Below are 20,169 nucleotides of genomic sequence, written 5' to 3' on the forward strand. Positions count from 1 at the left end.
CTGCCTTGATACTACAATGGTAATGTTGAGTGGTTACCACAGAGATCATATGATCCTGAACGTCTAAAATGTTTGCTGTGGGCCTTTTAAGAAAAAGTGTCCTCTATATCTAAGTTTTTGGAGTTAGATCCTGTTAAAGTTCTGTTGGAGGTTTATGAGGTTAGCATTTTCATGTTTAATTTCCCATTCTACCTCATTTTAAGAAAGAATAAATGGTCATTTTGAATGTAAGTTTCTGGCTTTCTCATTATGAGTATGGATAATACCACCTTGCAGTGTTGCTGTGAGGATAAGTGAAAAAATGTAAATAAAATGCTTAGCTAAGTGCCTGGCACCCAGAAGGAATTCAAGCAATGGGGAGATGCAATCAGGGAAAGTCTTGGTGTCTGGGTGATTTAAGATGGTATGTTTTTATAGGTTCCGATTTATCCATAGGGCTAGCAGTGGAGGCCTAGTTTATCTGGCATCTTAATATGACTTTGCTGTCTAATGTCTCTTTATCCTGTTCTTCCTCAGTCCTTAATCCCTCTTTCTCTTTCCTCTCTTTCTCTTTTTCCCCCTGATCTTTATATTTTCCTCCCTTTGTTTCTTTTTTGATATATACAAGCATTGGTACTAAATTTAGGTTAGTCTCTTAGAGTATGTAGAGAACCTAATATGTAGAATATTGTCAGTTACTGTTATTTCTATTCTCTAGGAATCAGAAGAACTTGAAAATCTTGTAATTTCCCCCTCCTTAATTTTTACATAACGTATATTGGTTGCAATCTAGGCATATGTAAAACCTACTCTTACCAGAGCAAATGTTAAGGGAGATCTTCAGTTTTTTTTTGACCATTGTGCCAAGAGTTCATCTTTAGCAAGCTTGGTTTTCTTCTAGAAGCAGGATAGATGATAGATCTTTCCTAGCATTTTGAAGGAAACTTGAAAACCTAGTGATGATAAAATTGACCCTAGCAATCTTGTATTTGTTAGAACACTTAGTTATGTTCTTGTTTCATGTAAACATAAACTTAAAAAGCTGTTATTTTACTTGACAGGTATTGTTAGAAGATCAATTTGAAACTTAGGACCTAACCCCCTTCATGTTATTGTAAAATCAGCATTGATATAAATAAGAGAACAAGGAAAGAGAATCTTAAAATAGCTTTTGTTTTTATTGGTATTTATTATTATTTAGTGGTAGTTTTTGGTTCTTGTAGGTGTCATAAAAATACAGAAAAGAGATAAAATTCTAGGATGATAGTTATAGCATTAGCAGAACTTTATATAATAGAAGTAACAATTAGCCATATTTCTAGATTTAGGTCCCCTCATTTGAAAATCTTGTTGTCCATAGTAAATTTAATTGTTTTAATTTAGCTAAATTCTTCTGTCTGTGGTTTAAAAAATAAATTGGTCAAACTTCTTATTGAGTGTTCCTCCCTTCTTAAATCTAATACCTAAATGCATTAAGCTTAAATTTTATATACCACCATTCTATTAAAAATCAAGTATCCTTCGTATTTTCTCATTTATTTTTCATAAAGCTGAGATTTTCATAGAGGCAGATATTAATCCCGTTTTTTTCCTCTGAGGTCACTGAGTCATACAGAGATATTATATATATATATTTAAACTGCAGTTTTAGTCAGTATAAAGTTGGAAACACAAATGTTAGATTTACCTTATTTTGTATATTCATAGGAACCAGATAATAATTTTAAAAGTTTTTTTTTTTTGTCTAGAAATAGGTAGGTAACATGGAAGATGAGTGATTGCTTCAGTTTTTCAAAAAATTTTGTTGAAGGGTTGAGTTTTATTCTGCAGGATATGAGGAGAGTAGTAGGAAACTTGTAAGACTTGATGAAATATAACTCTAAGACATATTGTGTTAGCGTTCTGTTTACTTGTAGATGAGCAAAACCAATAACAGATTGATTTCATCTATCAAAGGAGAAAGAAGAGAGGGGGAGGAGAAAAAAAGAGACATATTTTTTAATAGTGAATTTTGTTTTCCTTTCCTTGGCTAAGCTGCTGATTAATTGATAGCCAGCAAAGAGCCCAGACAGGGTACCCTGTCCTTCAGCAGCTGGATGCATCATCAGAGAAAACAGTTTTAGTTGTTTCTGAATCCTCTAGAAGACGTTTTGTATTTAATTGTGACTTGCATATAAGAGGCTGTCTCTGTGTTAGGTGTGCCAGTATCTTTGTTAGTGCTTCCATCTCATTTATGCCAGATCTGCATCAGAATTTCTCACTTGCTTTATTATGGCCCTGTTTCCATGATCTTTTTTTATTTTGTCTTCTTTGGTGTGTTAGACAGGCTTTCCAAAAGTTAATGTTGTGTCTTTGGGGTTTTGCTTGCCATCACAAGTCATTATTTTAAAATTGTTCGCATGTAATTTGTTCTCAAACTCATGTTCAGATCAAAAAGGTCTTAGTCTGCTTGAGACTATATGGGAGATCTGAACTACAATATGTAAAGCATATAGGGTGGATTTCTCTAGTCAGGTGTCTAGATGATATTAGTAAATCATAAAAAGTGTTGACCCTAAGCAATTTATGCTCTTTTACTTCACTGTTGCTTTGGAAGTTTAGGTTATGATTTGTAATATTTTGCCAATTTTATTTTCTGTAGTCAGATTACTGTTGCTATGTGCTTCACCTTTGAGAAGAGTGGGAACAATCTTATGGTAAAGTGTTTTTGTTTTGTTTTATATTTTTATTTATTTTTTTTACAGTCCAAGGCCATTGGTTTGCTAGATGTGGATGTGTATGGACCTTCAATTCCAAAGATGATGAATCTGAAAGGAAATCCGGAATTATCACAGAGTAAGTAAAGAAGAGATTAATATTATTATAATAGTTGTACTTTTATTAATACTTACTGGGTGTCAGACCTTATGCTAAATGCAATATATACTTTATACACAATGTAGTGTAAGTCCTCACTTAAGTTAATAGATTCTTGGGAACTGTGACTTTAAGTGAATGATATGTTAATTGATTTAAACAAGAGTTAAGTTCCTATGGCATATTTCTGGTCACAAAAACTTCACCAAACTTCTAAATAAAGACCCAAAACACTTGTAATATTAAACAAAGAAATAAATTTGGGTTGTAAATACATTTAAGAAAGATTAATAAAAACAATATAATTATTTACACAATTTTTAGTGAATCAGTGAGTGAAAGCAGTCATAGTGGTGGTGGGTTAAATCAAGGAATAGGTGTTTGCAAAGTGAAAATTATAAGGAGCATCTCCTACCATCATGCAGTTAAAGAGTAACCAATATGGCAGATCATTGAGCATTTTCTTACTGCATCATTTATTGTGCTTTTGTATAATTATCATATACTTTACTGGTTTTTTTTTTTTTTTTTTTTTTTGAGACGGAGTCCCACCCTGCTGCCCAGGCTGGAGTGCAGTTGTATGTGATCTCGGCTCACTGCAACCTCTGCCTGCAGGGTTTAAGTGATTCTCCTGCTTCAGCCTCCCAAGTAGCTGGGACTACAGGTGCATGCCACCACGCCCAACTAATTTTTGTATTTTTAGTAGAGATGGGGTTTCACCCTGTTGGTCATGCTGGTCTTGAACTCCTGACCTCAGGTGATCCACCCACCTCACCCTCCCAAAGTGCTGGGATTACAGATGTGAGCTACCACACCTGGCCCACTAATTTTTATCTGGCAATCATTTGTATCTATTCATTCATCTTCCAACCCACTTATTCTGGTTCAGGGTTGGGGGTGGCTGGAGCTATCCTGGCAGCTCAGGGCACAAGGCAGGAATCAACCCTGGACAGGAGGCCATTCCATTGCAGGGTACACTCACACACCCACACTCATTCAGACTGGGACCATATAGACAACGCCAGTTCATCTAATGTGCATAGCTTTGGGATGTGGAAGGAAACCACAGTACCCAGAGAATACCCACGTAGACCTGGGGAGAACATGCAAACTCCACACAAGACTGTGGTCATGGCTGGAAATTGTTCTTTTTTCTTTATTAATGTTACAACAAACTGATGTCGAAAGAAAACAGTTTTATTGGAGGACCTGCTGTATAGTGATTCAGAAAACAGACATGGAAGACTATACTTTCAGGAATCACTTCTATAATTCGCTACTAGAGAAGTTTCTCTGAACATGTAGAGCACCGAATTTTAATAAAATAAAAAAAAAGTATATATATATAAAAAGACATCAGACATGGTACTAGACTGTCTGGGTTTGATTCTCAGCTCTATCCATTTACTAGCTGTATGACCTGAGTAAATTATTTTAATCTCTTTGTGCCTCAGACCCCCATATGTAAAATAGTTGCAACTACTGTGAGGAATAATATAATGCATTTAGCAGAGTTCCTGGAACATACTAAGTGATCAGAAATGCTAGATCGTCATTATTGTCTATATTAAATGTGTGGATATATGGGATTATTTGAATAGAAAATATATTTGTGTTTAGAAGAGATAAAAATTATTTTCTCTAATCAGATTTCTTGGTCAGATTTGTTTTATTTATTTATTTATTTATTTATTTATTTATTTATTTATTATTATTATACTTTAAGTTGTAGGGTACATGTGCATAACGTGCAGGTTTGTTACATATGTATACTTGTGCCATGTTGGTCTACTGCACCCATCAACTCGTCATTTACATCAGGTATAACTCCCAATGCAATCCCTCCCCCCTCCCCCCTCCCCATGATAGGCCCCGGTGTGTGATGTTCCCCTTCCTGAGTCCAAGTGATCTCATTGTTCAGTTCCCACCTATGAGTGAGAACATGCGGTGTTTGGTTTTCTGTTCTTGTGATAGTTTGCTAAGAATGATGGTTTCCAGCTGCATCCATGTCCCTACAAAGGACGCAAACTCATCCTTTTTTATGGCTGCATAGTATTCCATGGTGTATATGTGCCACATTTTCTTAATCCAATCTGTCACTGATGGACATTTGGGTTGATTCCAAGTCTTTGCTATTGTGAATAGTGCCGCAATAAACATACGTGTGCATGTGTCTTTATAGCAGCATAATTTATAATCCTTTGGGTATATCCCCAGTAATGGGATGGCTGGGTCATATGGTACATCTAGTTCTAGATCCTTGAGGAATCGCCATACTGTTTTCCATAATGGTTGAACTAGTTTACAATCCCACCAACAGTGTAAAAGTGTTCCTATTTCTCCACATCCTCTCCAGCACCTGTTGTTTCCTGACTTTTGAATGATCGCCATTCTAACTGGTGTGAGATGGTATCTCATTGTGGTTTTGATTTGCATTTCTCTGATGGCCAGTGATGATGAGCATTTTTTCATATGTCTGTTGGCTGTATGAATGTCTTCTTTTGAGAAATGTCTGTTCATATCCTTTGCCCACTTTTTGATGGGGTTGTTTGTTTTTTTCTTGTAAATTTGTTGGAGTTCTTTGTAGGTTCTGGATATTAGCCCTTTGTCAGATGAGTAGATTGCAAAAATTTTCTCCCATTCTGTAGGTTGCCTGTTCACTCTGATGGTAGTTTCTTTTGCTGTGCAGAAGCTCTTTAGTTTAATTAGATCCCATTTGTCAATTTTAGCTTTTGCTGCCGTTGCTTTTGGTGTTTTAGACATGAAGTCTTTGCCCATGCCTATGTCCTGAATGGTACTACCTAGGTTTTCCTCTAGGATTTTTATGGTATTAGGTCTAACATTTAAGTCTCTAATCCATCTTGAATTAATTTTCGTATAAGGAGTAAGGAAAGGATCCAGTTTCAGCTTTCTACTTATGGCTAGCCAATTTTCCCAGCACCATTTATTAAATAGGGAATCCATTCCCCATTTCTTGTTTTTCTCAGGTTTGTCAAAGATCAGATGGCTGTAGATGTGTGGTATTATTTCTGAGGACTCTGTTCTGTTCCATTGGTCTATATCTCTGTTTTGGTACCAGTACCATGCTGTTTTGGTTACTGTAGCCTTGTAGTATAGTTTGAAGTCAGGTAGCGTGATGCCTCCAGCTTTGTTCTTTTGACTTAGGATTGTCTTGGAGATGCGGGCTCTTTGTTGGTTCCATATGAACTTTAAAGCAGTTTTTTCCAATTCTGTGAAGAAACTCATTGGTAGCTTGATGGGGATGGCATTGAATCTATAAATTACCTTGGGCAGTATGGCCATTTTCACGATATTGATTCTTCCTATCCATGAGCATGGTATGTTCTTCCATTTGTTTGTGTCCTCTTTTATTTCACTGAGCAGTGGTTTGTAGTTCTCCTTGAAGAGGTCCTTTACATCCCTTGTAAGTTGGATTCCTAGGTATTTGATTCTCTTTGAAGCAATTGTGAATGGAAGTTCATTCATGATTTGGCTCTGTGTTTGTCTGTTATTGGTGTATAAGAATGCTTGTGATTTTTGCACATTAATTTTGTATCCTGAGACTTTGCTGAAGTTGCTTATCAGCTTAAGGAGATTTTGGGCTGAGACAATGGGGTTTTCTAAATATACAATCATGTCATCTGCAAAGAGGGACAATTTGACTTCTTCTTTTCCTAACTGAATACCCTTGATTTCTTTCTCTTGCCTGATTGCCCTAGCCAGAACTTCCAACACTATGTTGAATAGGAGTGGTGAGAGAGGGCATCCCTGTCTTGTGCCAGTTTTCAAAGGGAATTTTTCCAGTTTTTGCCCATTCAGTATGATATTGGCTGTGGGTTTGTCATAAATAGCTCTTATTATTTTGAGGTACGTTCCATCAATACCGAATTTATTGAGCGTTTTTAGCATGAAGGGCTGTTGAATTTTGTCAAAAGCCTTTTCTGCATCTATTGAGATAATCATGTGGTTCTTGTCTTTGGTTCTGTTTATATGCTGGATTATGTTTATTGATTTGCGAATGTTGAACCAGCCTTGCATCCCAGGGATGAAGCCCACTTGATCATGGTGGATAAGCTTTTTGATGTGTTGTTGAATCCGGTTTGCCAGTATTTTATTGAGGATTTTTGCATCGATGTTCATCAGGGATATTGGTCTAAAATTCTCTTTTTTTGTTGTGTCTCTGCCAGGCTTTGGTATCAGGATGATGTTGGCCTCATAAAATGAGTTAGGGAGGATTCCCTCTTTTTCTATTGATTGGAATAGTTTCAGAAGGAATGGTACCAACTCCTCCTTATACCTCTGGTAGAATTCAGCTGTGAATCCATCTGGTCCTGGACTTTTTTTGGTTGGTAGGCTATTAATTATTGCCTCAATTTCAGAGCCTACTTTTTGTTTTAAAGTGATAAAAAAAAAAACCCCCAAAACATCTTCTTTCCCCACCTCTTTACTAGAAAGAAGTAATTTTTTAATACCTCTTTAATATTTACTGCTGTTGTCATTGCATTTTAAAAATAAAACTATCAAAAGCTTTAAGAACAAGGAAATGTTATTATCAAAAAATGAATTAGCTTGGCTTAGTGGCTCACATGACTGTAATCCCAACACTTTTGGGAGACTGAGGTGGGAGGATTGCTTGAGCCTGGGAGTCCAAGACATGCCTGGGCAATATAGTGAGACAAAAATAAAAAAATTAGCTGGGCATGGTGGTTCACACCTGTAGTCCCTGGTACTCATGGGACTGTGGTAAGAGGATCACTTGAGCCCAGGAAGTCAAGGCTGCAGTAGGCCATGACTGCACCACTGCACTCCAGCCTGGATGACAAAGCAAGATCCTGTCTCAAAAAAAAAAAAAAAAAGGAATTGGAAAAACTGATGATTTTTTTAGAAGAATGGTTTTATGGGAAATTGGTTTATTGATTTGTAATTATAATGACTATTAAATTGAATGATTTCTTTATGTTTCTTATCGGGCTTTTTATTTTCCATTGTTCTAGAGAAAATGACTATATTTACTGCTGGGTATTTGTTGAATTATCTCTGTAGGTAATAGAAGTATAATTTTGTTGTCATTAAAAGTTAATTCAGTATTGCTTACCATTTAAGAGGCTTTTGTTTGTGGTTTAGTTGTTGGAGCCAATTATAGTGTTAACTTTTAGATAATTCTTTATGACACAGTAAAGATTATCCCTGACATTTTGAAGACAACTTACAGATTTTAGTGATGTTAACATTGACCCTAGCTGTAGTATATTGCAAGTACCCGCTTAATTATTTTCTTGTTTGATGAAACATAAACTTAAAAAGCTGTTATTCTGGTTTCTTTTTTCTTAACTTTTTAGTGGAATACATACTTAGTTTGCAAATATATGACATGAGCCAAGGTGTCAAGCTTTCACAAAGAAGGAGTAATGAATTTGCATACTTTAAATGATAAATTCGTTATATTTGTCTCTTGATTAAAGTAATATGAAAACTAGTACATGCAGAACATGAGGAATGGCAAAACGGAGCCCACAGTGTCATTCTTTTCTTAAGTAGTCTGCTTGGTATATGCCAACATAAATACTTGAAGTCAACTTTAATTTCTTTCTTCTCATTTTACTGAAGCTGTAATCTTAAATTTGATGTTTGCAAATTGGCTGCCAGTAAATAGGCTTTCGGGTAAAGATGAGGTACTAGAAATCTTAGAAAGGCTGAAAAAAGACAAAGACAAAAAAAAAAAAAACAAACCAAAAAACCAAACCATTTCTTTTTGACAAGCTGATCTTAAGTCCCCCAAGAAATAAACTGAATGATTAAGGCGTTCACTTAAAACAATGTAGAATCTTGAAAACCCAACTTATAAATTATTTTTGAATCTTAGAAAAACCTGCCACCATTCTACTAATTGGCATCATTCTGACATTTCTACATTTTTCATGTTAATTTATCCTATTCTGCTCTCTATTACAGAAGACACAATACAATACAAAAATTACCTAATTAACAATAAAGAAAAACTATGAAAGACTTGTTTTCAGCAGTTCAGGTTTTGGGCAGATAGACCAGTGAATTGAATCCCACCTTTATAGGTGTTCCTCTGTTCTTAGACTCAGCTGGACAGCCTTGCAAGCAGTGGAGTTTCAGAATTACCTTTCTCCTTATTATTTAAGTAGATGTATGGCTGAATTGTCAATGTAGTTTTTGACAATTTGTTCATTTTAAAATGATATGTTCGGGTTGGCAGATCATACATTTATCTACATTCTCTTCATACCTTTTTTTGGGAGGGTGGAGGGAATTGTAGAAAAACAAAACATTTTGCATTTAAGTCATTTTAGCCTTCATTACCAAGAGAAATTTTGTTGGATTTTAAAAAAGTGAATTCAGTAATTGAAGAAGATTTTAAGTTTATAATAGTTTTGAGTTTCTTAAGCTGAGAATGTTTCTGTCAGATCAGATTAAAATGACAATAGTGATTTTTCTATGTTACCATGCAAAACTATGGTAATGGAAAGTCTACCCAGTTTGTGGAAAGGGCATTATGCAAAAACATCAACAGACTGACATTATAATGACTGAAGATGACCAGTTACTTTGGGAACCTAGTGGGATTTAGAATAAAACCTAAGCGTCCTTGGAGAAACTAGCATCTAAGCATGAATATAACCTTCTTTAAAAAAAGAACAAATACCAATTTTTTTCCTCCATTTTAACTTTCGAAATAGTGTCAAATTCAGATTTCATAGTATAGTATAGCCAAATTATAGTCGTAGAAATTATTGTAGGTTTTCAATTGAAATGGCAAATGAATATTAAACAGTTGTTGCACAAGAGAGATAACACATCTTTCTCTTAGTAGAAATTAATAGAAATATCTGCTTTGTTTCATAGTTTTGTGATGAAAAATCACTTTCAGAATACTGATGAATTTATTACTACTTAGTTTTACTGAAGAGTCTCTAAATGTAGTGAGCTAATAAGGTAGAAAATTTCAAGACCTGTGGAAAGAGTTTACTAAAATGGACATGTTAAGTATTTTATTGAGGATGACATAGTGTTTATTAGTGATTCTGAGTAGGATCCACTTGTCTTTTCTATTGTGGCATAGTAGTTTTGCACTCATGGCACAGTTTTCTGCTCTATTTGTTTAAAGTTAGTAAACTTTTTTCGAGTTTAGGAATGAATGTGTATGCAGGCTTGTGAGACAGAGAAGTGTGGAAAATCAGCTTGGGCAAATGACCTTTTATAATCTCTGGTAACAACTACAAAGAAGGCACTAAGATCTTCCCTCCCTCCCTCCCTCCCTCCCTCCCTCCCTCCCTCCGTCCCTCCCTCCCTTCCTTCCTTCTCCTCTTTCTTCTTCTCTTCTTTTTTCCTTCCTCCTCTTCCTCCTGCCTTCTCCCTCCTCCCTTCTCCCTCCTTGTCTCCTACCTTCTCCCTCCTCCTCATCTACTCCCTTCACCCTCCTCCCTTCTCCCTCCTCATCTCCTTCTCCCTCCTCTCTTCTCCCTCCTCCCTCCTCCTCTCCTCTTCCCTTCTCTCTCCTCCTCCCCTCCTCCCTCCTTCTCCCCTCCTCCCTCCTCCTCTCATCCTCCCTCCTTCTCTCCTCCTCCTTTCTCCCTCCTCCTCCCCTCCTCCCTCCTCCTGTCCTTCTCCCTTCTCCCTCCTCCTCCCCTCCTCCCTCCTCCTCTACTCCTCCCTTCTTCCTCCCCCTCTTCTCTTCCCTTCTCCCTCCCTGTCTTCACCTTCGGTCTCCCTCCTCCTCTCCTCTTCCCTTCCTCCTCCTCCTCTCCTCCCTTCTCCCTCCTCCTCTTCTCCTCCCTTTTCCTTCCTCTTCTCCTCCCTCCTCCCTTCTCCCTTCTTCTTCCTCCTTCTTCTCCCTCCTCCTCCTCCCTTCTTCTTTCTTTTTCTTTTCTTTTTTTTGAGACAGAGTATCACTCTGTTGCCCAGGCTGGAGTAAAGTGGTGCCATCATAACTCACTGCAGCCTCAAACTCCTGGGCTTGAGTGATCGTCCCACCTCAGCCTCCCGAGTAGCTGGGACCATAGGCATGTGCCACCATACTGGCGAATTTTTAATTTTTTGTAGAAATGGGGTCTCGCTATGTTGCCCAGGCTGGTCTTGAGCTCCTGCACTCAAGCAATCCTCCTGCTTTGGCCACCCAAAGTGCTGCGATTACAGGGCTGAGCCACCATAACCTGGCCTGGAACAGAGACTTCTTAAAGGTAACTTTAGTGCTTAAAGAATGAGAGTAAACTCATTGTGATTCCTGAAGTCACTCTGTTGTTTCCTTCCAGAGAAGAGATCTGGGGGTGTTGCCGAAGTTGTTAACATGCAAGATATCATTCCTATCCAAAGCATGGAGTTCCCAGTGGGTGTCACAGCTATTTGCTGCTCAGCTTGTGGGTGTTAGCCCACCAGGTTAGGGTGGTTCTGGGGATACTCCCCAGATACTTCCAATTTTAAGATGACTAGTACAGTAGCCTCATGGGCCACAGAGGGCAGGGCATATTGTTGGCTCTTTGGGGTATCACAGATATGTGGACTGCAGGAGGCTCCCCCAGCTGGTCTTAATGCTTGTGAGGACTGCAGGAGACCACAGTGGTGAGGTCTGTAGGTGTCCAAGGTTTTGATGGGGGTTGTTGAAATATTCTTGCTTACCTCTTCACTACAGGGAAAAATTCTTCCTGATTCCCGGCTGATCCTGGTTGCTGGGATAGGGTTGTGGAGTTGGTGTATCCAAATGTAGTTATTTGTTTGTTGTTCTGGCTGTCTTTGTAAGGAGGATGAGTGCCAGGGGCTTAGTCAGCTGTCTTGCTAACATCACTCTATCTTGTTCTTTAAAGGGGCAATCATTACAGAAATGGAAGAAAAAAGAATAGTGATATTTCACTGGAAAACTTGGCTATTCACCTTCTCTAATTTCAGTTTAGAAACTTAAATAGCTGGCCGGGCATGGTGGCTCACGCCTGTAATCCTAGCACTTTGTGAGGTCAAGCAGGGCAGATTGCCTGAGCTCAGGACTTCAAGACCAGCCTGGGCAACATGGTGAAACCCCGTCTCTACAGAAATACAAAAAAAATTAGCTGGGCATGGCAGTGTGCGCCTGTAGTCCCAGCTACTCGGGAGGCTGAGGCAGGAAAATTGCTTGAACCTGGGAGGTGGAGGTTGCAGTGAGCTGAGATCGTGCCACTGTATTCCAGCCTGGGTGACAGAGTGAGACTCCATCTCAAAAAACAAACAAACAAAAAAAAAACCAACAAAAAAACACCAGGGACCAGTGCTGGTATGTGACCTTTCAAACAAAGAATTCAAAATAGCTACGTGAGGAATCTCAAAGAAAATCAAGATAACAAAAAGAAAGAATTCAGAATTCTATTAGATAAATTTAAGAAAGAGATTGAAATAATTAAAAAGATTCAAGCTGAAATTCTTGAGCTGAAAAATGTAGTTGGCATGCTGAAGAATGCATCAGTCTTTTAATAGAATTGATCAAGCAGAAGAAAGAATTAGTGAGCTTGAAGACAGACTATTTGAAAATATACAGTCAGAGGAGACAAAAGAAAAAATTATAAAAAACAGTGAAGCACAACAACAGGATCTAGGAAGTAGCCTCAAAAGGGTAAATCTAAGGGTTATTGGCCTTAAAGAAGAGGGAAGAGAAAGAGCTGGAGGTAGAAAGTTCATTCAAAGGATAACAACAGATCACTTCTAAAACCTGGAGAAAGATATCAATATCCAAAAGTACAATAAGGTTATAAAACGTGAAACAGATTTAACCCAAAGAAAATTGCCCCAAGGCATTTAATAATCAAACTCCCAAAGATCAAGGATAAAGAAACAATCCTAAAAGCAGCAAGAGAAAATAAATAAATGACATACAATGGAGCTCCAATACCTCTGGCAGCAGACTTTTCAGTGGAAACCTTACAGGCCAAGAGAGAGTGGCATGACATATTTAAAGTGCTGACGGAAAACACTTTTACCCTAACATAGTATATCTGGTGAAAATATCCTTCAAGCATCAAGAAGAAATAAAGACTTTCCCAGACAAACAAAAGCTGAGGGATTTTTAACACTAGACTTGAGGTACAGGAGATGTTAAAGGGAATACTTCATCAGAAGGAAAAGGACACAGGCTGAGCGTGGTGGCTCACCGCTGTACTCCCAGCACTTTGGGAGGCCAAGGCGGGCAGATCACCTGAGGTCAGGATTTCGAGACCAGCCTGGCCAACCATGGTGAAACCCTGTCTCTACTAAACATACAAAAATTATCTGGGCATGGTAGCTGGTGCCTGTACTCCTAGCTACTTTGGAGGCTGAGGCAGGAGACTCACTTGAACCCAGCAGGCAGAGGTTGCAGTGAGCCGAGATCATGCCACTGCACTCCAGTCTGGGTGACAGAGTGAGACTGTCTCAAAAAAAAAATAAATAAATAAAAAAAAAAATAAAGAAAAGGACATGAATGAGCAGTGGGTAATCACCTGAAAGTGCAAAACTCACTTGTAATAGTAAGTACACAGGGAAAAAGAAAGATTATTGTAACATACAATTGTGGTGTGTAATCTACTCTTATCCTAACTAGAAAGACTTAGAATCTAATGCTGCCACTGATCTGACAGGAGGCAGAACTCAGGCAGTAATGTTCCCTTGCCTACTGCTCACCTCCTGCTGTGTGGTCCAGTTTCTAACAGGCCACAGACTGGTACTGGTTATATAATAAGATATAATTGCAAGCCTCATGGTAACCTCAAACCAAAAAACATTCAATGAATGCACAACAAATAAAAAGCAAGAAAGTAAATTATATCACCAGAGAAAATCAGCTTCACTTAAGATAGGAAGGAAAGAAGGAAGGAAGAGAAGACCAGAAAACAACCAGAAAGCAAGTAACAATATGGCATGAGTAAGTCCTTATTTATCAGTAATGATAATGTACTAAACTCTCCAATCAAAAGATGGAATGGCTGAATAGATAAAAAAAAGACCCATTGATTTGTAGCCTGCAAGAAATACATTTCACTTATAAAAACACACATAGACTGAAAATAAAGGGACATAAAAGATATTCCATGCCAATGGAAACCAAAAAAGAGCAGGAGTTACTATACTTACATCAGACAAAATAGATTTTAAGACAGAAATCTATAAGAAGAGACAAAGAAGGTCACTATATAATGGTAAAGGGTCAATTCAGCAAGAGGATATAACAATTTTAAATATATATGCACCCAACAGTGGAGCACCCAGATATATAAAGCAAATATTATCAGAGCTAAAGAAAGAGATAAGGCTCAATACAATAATACCTGGAGACTTCAATACCCCGCTGGCAGCATTGAACGAATCTTCCAGATGGAAAATCAACAGAGAAACATCAGACTTTATCTGCACTATAGACATAATGGATCTAATAGATGTTTACAGAGAATTTCATCCAACGAATGCAGAATACACATTCTTTTCCTTAGCACATGGATCATTCTTAAGTATATATCACATGTTAGGTTACAAAACAAGTCTTAAAACATTCAAAAAATGGAAATAATATCAAGCACCATCTCTGACCACAATGGAATAAAACTAGAAATCAATAACAAGAATTTTGGAAGCTATAACAATCTACTGATGCGTCTTAAAGAATTAGAAAAGCAAGAGCAAACTACACCCAAAATTAGTAGAAGAAAAGACATAATAAAGATCAGAGAAGAAGTAAATGAAATTGAAATGAAGAAAATAATACAAAAGATCAATGAAACAACAAGTTGCTTTTTAAAAAGATAGACAGAGTTGAAAACTGTTCCAGGAAGTCAGAGACCCCTAATGGAGGGACTGGTTGAAGCCGTGGCAGAAGAACATAAATTGTGAAGATTTCATGGACATTTATTAGTTCCCCAAATCAATACTTTTATAATTTCTTACGCCTGTCTTTACTGCAGTCTCTGAACATAAATTGTGATAATTTCATGGACATTTATCACTTCCCCAGTCAATACTCTTGTGATTTCCTATGCCTGTCTTTAATCTCTTAATTCCATCATCTTTGTAAGCTGAGGATGTGTGTTGCCTTAGGACCCTGTGATAATTGCATTAACTGCACAAATTGTTGGTAAAGCATGTGTGATTAGGCTATATGAAATCTGGGCACCTTGAAAAAAAGAACAGGGTAACAGCAATGTTCAGGGAACAAGGGAGATAACCATTAAGTCTGAGTGCCTGAGAGGTGGGCCAAACAGAACCATATTTCTCTTCTTTCAAAAGCAAATAGGAGAAATATTGTTGAATTATTTTTCTCAATAAGGAACAGCCCTGAGAAAGAGAATGCGTTCCTAGGGGTAGGTCTCTAAAATGGCCGCTCTGGGAATGTCTGTCTTTTATGGTTGCAGGTAAGGGATGAAATAAGCCCTGGTCTCCCTTAGCACTCCCAGGCCTATTAGGATGAGGAAATTCCTGCCTAGTAAATTTTAGTCAGACTGGTTGTCTGCTCTCAAACCCTGTCTCCTGATAAGTTGTTATCAATGACAAATGTGTGCCGGAAACTTCATTAGCAATTTTAATTTCACCTTGGTCCTGTGATCTCGCTCTGCCTCCATTTACCTTTTAATATTTTATTACCTTGTGAAGCATATGATCTCTGTGACCCACACCCTATTCATACACACCCTCCCCTTTGAAAATCACTAATAAAAACTTGCTGGTTTTGCGGCTTGAGGGGCACCACAGAATCTGCCGACATGTGATGTCTCCCCCAGACACCCAGCTTTAAAATTTCGTTCTTTTGTGCTCTTTCCCTTTATTTCTCAGACCAGCTGACACTTAGGGAATTAGAAAAGAACCAAAAGAACCTGCATGAAATAACGCTGAATTATCGGGGGCTGGGTTCTCCCGATAGACAAACCTTTAGCCAGGCTAAGAAAAAAAGAAAGAAGATTAAAAATAAACAAAATCAGAAATGAAAAAGGAGATATTACAACTGATACTGCAGAAATTCAAAGCATCATTAGTGGCTACTATGAGTAAGTTTTTGCCAATAAATTGGAAAATCTAGAAGAAATGGATAAATTCATATACACATACAACCTACCAAGATTGAGTTAGGAAGAAATCCAAAACTTTAAACAGACCAACAACAAGTAATAAGATCAATGCTATAATAAAAAGTCTCCCAGTAAAGAAAATCCATGACCCAATGACTTCACTGCTGAATTCTACCAAATATTTAAAGAACCAATACCAATCCTACTCAAACTGTTGCAGAAAACAGAAGAGGAGGGAATATTGCCAAACTCATTCTGTGGGGCCAGTATTACCCTGATATCAAAACCAGAGAAAGATACATCAAAAAAGGAAAACTGCAGGCCACCTTCTCTGATGAACACTGATGCATAAATCCTCAACAAAATACTAGCAAACCAAATTCAGTAATACATTAGACCATTCATCATGATCAAGTGGGATTTATCCCTGGGATGAAAGGATGGTTCAGTGCATGCAAATCAATTAATGTGATGCAGTATATCAACAGAATAAAGGACTAAAACCATATGATCATTTCACTTGATGGTGAAAAAGCATTTTATAAAATTCAACATCCCTTCATGATAAAAACCCTCAAAAAACTGAGTGTAGAAGGAACATACCTCGACATAATAAAAGGCATATATGACAGACCCTCAGCTAGCATCATAATGAATGAAGAAAAACTGAAAGCCTTCCCTGTAATATCTGGAACATGACAAGGATGCCCATGTTCACTGCTGTTATTCAACATAGTACTGGAGGTCGTAGCTAGAGCAATCAGATAAGAGAATGAAATAAGGGGCATCCAAATTGGAAGGGAAGGTGTCAAATTATTCTTGTTTGCAGTTGCTTTAATGTTATATTTGGAAAAACCTAAAGACTCCACAGAAAAACTGTTACAACTGATAAACAAGTTCAGTAAAGCTGCGGGATACAAAATCTACGTACAGAAATTGGTATCATTTTTATACGCCAATAGTGAACAATCTGAAAAAGAAAGAAAAATGTAATCCCATTTATAATAGCCACACATAAAATTAAATACTTAGGAATTAACCAAAAAAGCAAAATATGTCTATAATGAAAACTATAAAACACTGATGCAAATAACTGAATGGGACACACACAAAATGGAAAGATTTTCCATGTTCATGGATTAGAAGAATCAATATTTTTAAATTGTCCATGCTATTCAAAGCAGTCTACCGATTCAGTGCAATCCTTATCAAAATACCAATATCATTCTTCATGGAAATAGAAAAACAATTCTAATATTTGTATGGAACCACACAAGACCCAGAATAGCCAAAGCTATTCTAAGCAAAAAGAACAAAACCGGAGAGATCACATTACCTGACTTCAAATTATACTGCAGAGCTGTAGTAACCAAAACAGGATGGTACTGGCATAAAAGCAGACACACAGACCAATAAAGAACCCAGAAACAAATATACACACCTACAGTGAATTCATTTTTGACAAAGTTTCCAAGAGCATACATTGGGGGAAAAGACAGTCTCTTTAATAAATTGTTCTGGGAAAACTGAATATTTATATGCAAAATAATGAAACTAGACCCCTATCTCTCACCATATGCAAAAATCAAATAAAAATGGATTAAAAACTTTGAGATCTCCAACTATGAAGCTACTAAAATAAAACATTGGGAAAGATCTCTAGGACGTTGGCTTCAGCAAATATTTCTTGAGCAATACCGAACCAGCACAGGCAACTAAAGCAAAAATGGGCAAATGGGATCCAACATCAAGTTAAAAACCTGCTGCAGAGCAAAGGAAACAATCAACAAAGTAAAGAGACAACCCCCAAAATGAGACAAAATATTTGCAAACTACATATCTGACAAGACGTTAATAACAAATATATTACTTTGTACATTAATTTTAATGGCAAAAACCGAAATTACTTTTGCACCAACCTGATATAAGGAGCTCAGACAAATCTGTAGGAAAACAATCTAATAATCTGATAAGAAATGGACAAAAGATTTGAATAGGCATTTCTCAAAAGACATGCAAATAGCAAACAGGCATATGAAAAGGTGCACTGGCTCACGGCTATAATCCCAGCACTTTGGGAGGCCAAGGCAGGCGGATCATGAGGTCAAGAGATAGAGACCATCTGGTCAACATGGTGAAACCCCATCTCTACTAAAAGTACAAAAATTACCCGGGCATAGTGGCGCACACCTGTAGTCCCAGCTACTCAGGAGGCTGAGGCAGGAGAATCGCTTGAACCCAGGAGGCGGAGGTTGCAGTGAGCCAAGATCGTGCCACTGCACTCCAGTCTGGCGACAGAGTGAGACTCCATCTCAGGAAAAATAAATAAATAAATAAGGTGCTCAACATTATTGATCAGATAAATGCAAATCAAAACTCCAGTGAGATATCATCTCCCTTTAGTTGAAATGGCTTATATCCAAGAGACAGGCAATAACAAATGCAAGGATGTGAAGAAAAGGGAACCCTTGTATACCGTTGGTATACATAGTGGTTGTACCAAACTGTTGTACCACAGTTTGGAAGTTCCTCAAAAAACAAAAAATAGAACTACCATATGACCTAGCAATCCCACTGTTGGGTATATACCCAAAAGGAGGGAAATTAGTATATCGAAGAGATACTACACTCCCGTGTTTGTTGCTGCACTGTTCACAATAGCTAAGATTTGAAGGCAACCTAAGTGTCCATCAACAGGTGAATGGATACAGAAAATGTGGTACATATACACAATGGAGTACTAGTCAGCCATATTTGCAACAACATGGATGTTATTTGCAACAACATGGATAGCAGTTTCAATCTGACAGTTTGCAACAACATGGATGGAACTGGAGATCATTATGTTAAATGAAATAAGCCAGGCACAGAAGGATAAACATTGCATATTCTCACCTCTTTGTGGGATCTAAAAATCAAAACAATTGAACTCATGGACAGAGAGAGTAGAAGGATCATTACCGAAGGCTGGGAAGGGTAGTAGGGGAGTTGGGGGACATGGGGATGGTTAATGGGTACAAAAAGATGGTTAGGAAGAATGAATAGACCTACTATTTGATAGCACAGCAAGGTAACTATAGTCCATAATAACTTATTGTAGATTTAAAAATAAAAGAGTGTAATTTTATTTTATCTTATTTTATTTTTTTTGAGACAGAGTCTCGCTCTGTCGCCCAGGCTGGAGTACAGTGGTGTGATCTCGGGTCACAGCAACCTCAGCCTTTTGGGTCCCCATTCAAGCAATTCTTCTGCCTCAGTCTCCTAAGTAGCTGGGATTACAGGCATGCACCACCATGCCCAGCTAGTTTTGTATTTTTAGTAGAGACGGGCCATGTTGGCTAGGATGGTCTTGAACTCCTGACCTTGTGATCCTCCCATCTCAGCCTCCCAAAGTGCTGGGATTACAGGTGTGAGCCACTGCGCCTGGCCTAATTGGATTGTTTACAACACAAAGGATAAATGCTTGAGGGGATGGTACCCTATCTCCATGTTGTGATTATTACACATCGTATGCCTATATCAAAACATCTCATGTACACCATAAATATACACCTACTATGTACCCACAAAAATTGAATATAAAAAAATTTTTAAAAGATGTCTTCGATAAAATATATATATATAGAGAGAAAGTAAAATGGCTTGTGTATGTTTGTATTCGTTTTATTCCATGTATCTGATAATTTTTGATTTTTAAAATACACAATTTGGTAGTATCAAAGTCCAGAACTGAAACGTTGACTTCTTTTATGAATGGGGATTATGGGGGATATGTAATGCTGGTCAGTTTTAAATACAGTAGTATTGTGGGGATTAGGACTCTAATAAAGGGGCTAAGTGTTAACTGATAATCATTTGGTTCTTCTGTAAGCCAGTTTTTTGGTTTCAGACAAATAAATGATTGTATAATACATTTAACACAGAAGCCTCACAATAGCAGGATTATTCTTACTGTCAGATTGAAACTGCTATTGTTGGGCAAGAATAGCAACCAAAGATTGAGATACCAGTTTTAATGATCAGAAAGTACAGAGTTTAGACAGCTCTGTTTGGATATATTAGTAAGTAGTATAGCCTTTGGAGGAACATTTAGGACTTTTTTCTTATAAATGTTTATCACAGATTCTGTGACTGAAAAGGGTGTGCACACATATACACACATACACAGACACATATACATGCATATATTTAAGTAAAACATTTTTAATTTTTTTACATGCAACTTAACTAGCACTGGCTTGAAATAAAAATGGTTGCTCTTAAAAATTTATGGTTATTTTAAACCTAATGTTAAAATTTGCAGTTGGGTCAAAAG

The 20,169-nt window shown here is 37.4% G+C and overlaps 1 protein-coding gene across 2 annotated transcripts in view; it reads left to right on the forward strand.

The window, feature by feature from the left end:
* The window catches only part of NUBPL (nucleotide binding protein like), a 256,040-nt gene that overhangs the window by 41,237 nt on the left and 194,634 nt on the right, over nucleotides 1-20,169 (forward strand). For both annotated transcript variants that reach the window (XM_025393019.1, XM_025393020.1), the window contains exon 4: nucleotides 2,724-2,814. In XM_025393019.1, the coding sequence (XP_025248804.1) occupies nucleotides 2,724-2,814 (91 nt within the window). The remainder of the gene's footprint in view (nucleotides 1-2,723; nucleotides 2,815-20,169) is intronic.

Source organism: Theropithecus gelada, chromosome 7b (genome assembly GCF_003255815.1).
Source record: "Theropithecus gelada isolate Dixy chromosome 7b, Tgel_1.0, whole genome shotgun sequence".
NCBI lineage: Eukaryota > Metazoa > Chordata > Mammalia > Primates > Cercopithecidae > Theropithecus > Theropithecus gelada.